General features: G+C 43.2%; 2 protein-coding genes across 2 annotated transcripts in view; one reads left to right on the top strand and one right to left on the bottom strand.

Annotated features, from left to right (window-relative positions):
* The window catches only part of LOC117942778 (NACHT, LRR and PYD domains-containing protein 3-like), a 24404-nt gene extending 24281 nt beyond the window's left edge, over positions 1 to 123 (bottom strand). Inside the window, exon 1 of the mRNA XM_034868422.1 lies at positions 108 to 123. The gene's annotated coding sequence lies outside the window, so the exon portion shown is untranslated. The remainder of the gene's footprint in view (positions 1 to 107) is intronic.
* Positions 1 to 2699, top strand: part of LOC117942783 (complement C1q subcomponent subunit C-like) — a 4066-nt gene extending 1367 nt beyond the window's left edge. Inside the window, exons 4-7 of the mRNA XM_034868433.1 lie at positions 699 to 852; positions 1212 to 1352; positions 2067 to 2193; positions 2388 to 2699. Coding sequence (XP_034724324.1) covers positions 699 to 852; positions 1212 to 1352; positions 2067 to 2193; positions 2388 to 2522 — 557 coding nt within the window. The 3' untranslated portion in view covers positions 2523 to 2699. The remainder of the gene's footprint in view (positions 1 to 698; positions 853 to 1211; positions 1353 to 2066; positions 2194 to 2387) is intronic.
* The last annotated feature ends 1373 nt before the right edge of the window (positions 2700 to 4072 follow it).

Below are 4072 nucleotides of genomic sequence, written 5' to 3'. Positions count from 1 at the left end.
CCGGGGGCCTGAGACCCGGGGGCCTGAGACTCGGGGGCCTGAGACCCCGGGGATGAGACTCGGGGGCCTGAGACCCCGGGGATGAGACCCGGGGGATGAGACCCGGGCGCTGAGTCTTCATGGTCAATGACCCTCATTTATAGAGAATTATACCTAATATATGAGTTAAAAAAGCAAAATTTTGAATTGTTTTGACTAATAGTTAAGATAAGAGGAATGAAAGTGATCAATTGCATTTGCAAAGAGCGTCATAAGGTGGTAATTTGGTTAAAAAGAAACCCTTATTTCAGATAGACATTTTTTAAAGGGGTCAACAGAGGGTTTAAAGTAGCTGAATACAATACAAGGTTAAATGTAGTATAAGCAAATCCCTCCGAATCCCATTCTTTGTAAATCTTTACAATCATTAGCCAAAAATGAAAAGCAGGCCTCCCTTGTTGCACTCGTGTGCCTTGCTAGCTCAAGGTCTGTTGTTGTTGTTTCCCAGTGAGAACAGAGTTTAAGAACGGCAACACAAATAGAGCAGAGGGTGGCGCCGGATTATCCTGGAAACTGTTAATCCAGACAAAGAACAGCCATGCTGGTCCATCTAAAACCTCTACACATACTAGATAGAATCCAGTGTCATTGTGGTTGGTTGTCAATGACAAGCAAGGATGTACAAGTTGTAACATTCAGCGTGTTGTCGCTGTTTACAGGAGCAGCGTTGCACGGCGGCCTTGGCCCTCAGAAGGGAGAGAAGGGGGAGCCCGGAGGGACGGGGTTTCCTGGAAAGCGAGGACAGAGCGGGGAACCGGGAGAACCCGGGAGACCAGGAATGTCTGGACCTCCTGGGGAACCGGGAGAACCAGGGTATGTCATCGGAGAGAGGCACTCGAGCAAGGCCCGTGACAGCGTAGAAGTTGATGTTGAATTCTTTGTTGTTGATGGTTAAAACATTTGGAGGCTGCTCGACGGCTGCAAGGTTCAATCTGTGGAAATAACTTTGGAATAATTTGATTAACTGAATAATATAAACAGTGTAAAACAGATCTTACAGGTCTGTCTTGCTAAAGGTTTCAACATTGAAATGCCTTCTATAATCCATTTGATATCATGCTTACATGGTGCATATTCTTATATAACTTGGGGTTCAGTCGAGGTCCCCCGGACCCGCCACCAGCAGATAAAAGCAGCTCTGGGCATCACTGTGCTGTTTTCTGTGGCTGCAGGGTTGTCGGAGTCCAGCAGCAGGCAGCCTTCAGTGTCGCCAGAGGAACCAACGAATATCCTGAGAAAGCCAGCATCATCCGGTTCACCAAAGTCATCACCAACATCAACGATGACTACAACACCGGGACAGGACGCTTCAGGTCAGAAACCACCCGTTTCTTTTCATGTTTTACAGAAACCAACGAAGGTGTGATTTTGTAATTACAAACTTTTATGACAATCAAACATCTTGTTATTATTTGAAAGGTCAGACTACTTTTTTTGTTGTTCGCTGTGTTTGATTCGCTGCTGAAATTCCACGAGAACACAAACTCTATACAGGGGCTGGACAACGAAAATAAACTAAAATTTCAATACACAGGGAACACTGGAATCACAGCTCCCTCTAATTTTATTATTTATGTTTCAACCAACAGGTCTTCCGAAGGTAAATACGGGTCACTAGGGGACCATGAATGTCTGTTCCAAATTGCATGGCACTTCATCGAATAGTTGTAGAGACATTTCATTTAAAACAACAAATGTCAACCTCATAGGAAGTCTGTGGTTTCACGGAAGTCAGTAGGATTTATCGTCTGGGGGACATGAATGCTTGTGCAAAACTTGATGAAATCCATCCCAAAACCTTGAGGACAAACCGACAGAACGGCATCCATGGAGCGATGTCGCTAGCTAGCATGGCTGAAATCTGTTTTATAAATGTATACATTTTTCCATGATTGATCTGAAATTTTTAAAGAAAGCCAAAAATTTCTGTTCCGACGGACTTCCAGTGTGATCAAGCTACAACACCGGATAGGAGAAATTATGAAAACAATGATTGAATGTGAATAAATCGTGTTTGTGTGTTGCAGGTGTCGGGTCCCGGGGACGTACTACTTTGTGTACCACGCCTCTTTAGAGGACAAACTGTGTGTGCTGATGAAGATGGACCAAACCCTGCTGGCGTCGTTCTGCGATCATCGCCGCGTCAGGAGACAGGTACGAGCAGAACACCATCCTCCAGAGTTATTTCATCCTGGATAGCAAAGCATGGCATTTCCAAATCTGGAAACTCTAGATTTGACAGTCCCTTAAAATTTCTCTGAAGTACTGTATGAGTTAATGTAAGTAGTTGCAGTGCTCTCATTCATTGCAAAAAGATGCACCTGTCTTTAAATTTGGACTGATTCCAGGTGACCTCAGGCAGCTTGGCGGTCTACTTGTCCAGGGACCAGGAGGTTTGGCTGGAGACTAAGGACTACAGAGGGATGAGAGGAAAACCGGCCGGTTACAGCATCTTCTCCGGCTTCCTGCTGCACCCTCACTGATCTAATGGGCGGGGGGAAAATAACATAAAATTGCCCGTTTTCCTCACTTTTACGAAACAGTTTTACATCAAAAACGCTCACCTTAAAAACATTTGATGCAATGATTTGATCTTCTCTGAGCAGACCATTTGAACTGGAAAACCAAAGAAACACAAATAAACAGCTGAAAAAAAACACCAGTTTCCCTACGTGATTTCTCCTTTTCTTGACTTTTTTTTTAAATTCCTTCTCTGGCTGATCATAACACACACAGCTACTTTGCACCTGCAGGCATTGTTTAAAGACGGCTGTGTCACAACGTCTGCATCAGTTGTGTTATTCGTGCCCACTCTTCCTTTCTCTCCTTCTTTTCAGCCACATTGCCCCTTCATTGCTAATCTTTACCCTTTCACCAGAGGTCCCTCAGACGTTCCCACCTGTCTAAGTCACCTGACTCATTCACCTGTTCACCTGTTTAAACGTTCCCTCATCAGCCCTGTAGTACGGACCCAATCACAATTTTTGTCTACAAAAACTCCCGGTGTAAAAACCACCTGCAATTTAACAACTAATTTAACGGCGCTGAGCAAACAGACAAGGAACTGGACATACTCTCATGTTATTCATCTAAAATGCACATTTGATGCTTTCACATGTCAACACTTTCCCTAGCGTTAGCTTGGGGAGCTAATTCACCCCTAGGGCCACAGACTTAAGAATACAACACCACTCAAATTAGCCAACAGGCGGTGAGATGTTGAGTTCCTACCGTTAGATCTTGGTTTATCAAAGACACAGTTCAGAAATTGAGCGAAGCAGAGACTACAGATAGCTCGGACCTCCATGTTTCACAACATAAAGCATCTATTAATGTTACAACAGAAATACTCAAGATGGCCAATTTCCAAACTCTCCCCAATTCAAGTCGATGGCCATTTGTCTACCCGGAAGTCGAGTTTGTGTGAGCGACTCATTAATTCACTGTCCCATTGCCAGGATGCCTATGCTTTATAAATGATTTGCTATAAATGGAGACATGTATGATTCTCACTGAATTTACATTTCTATTAATTTCTTGTGTATGTCACCTGTATTAGATACAAGTTACGGTAAATCTCCGTGCCATGTTGACGTGAATGTCGTTTACATTTTTGAATTCTTAAGATTTCAGGTCCTGGTTGATTTTGCGACGCCCATGATAACCATGGTAACAGCAAGTGTAGTTTACTGTAGAAAATACATATTGAGAAGCTCAAAAAAATACAACAGAAGAGCATCTGTTTGCAGTGCTGCCAAACATGTTGCATTGTTCCCATAAAGCGGTCAGTTAGTGCAGAACATGTAAAAAGCAACACATTGCTGTTTTGTGGATGCATGTTTGATGTTTGATTAAACAGCGATAACCTCAATAATACATACAATGTTTTTTCTATGGCTCCTTCACAATAAAAGCCACCATGTTTTGTCATTTTGTCAAACGCTTTTATTGTTTATGTTACGACCCTTACGTTTTTGTCTAGGGGAAGTTAGGACGACACACACACACACACACACACACACACACACACACA

The sequence above is a fragment of the Etheostoma cragini genome, chromosome 4 (genome assembly GCF_013103735.1).
Source record: "Etheostoma cragini isolate CJK2018 chromosome 4, CSU_Ecrag_1.0, whole genome shotgun sequence".
Lineage (NCBI taxonomy): Eukaryota > Metazoa > Chordata > Actinopteri > Perciformes > Percidae > Etheostoma > Etheostoma cragini.
This window is presented reverse-complemented; position numbering and strand designations above follow the sequence as displayed.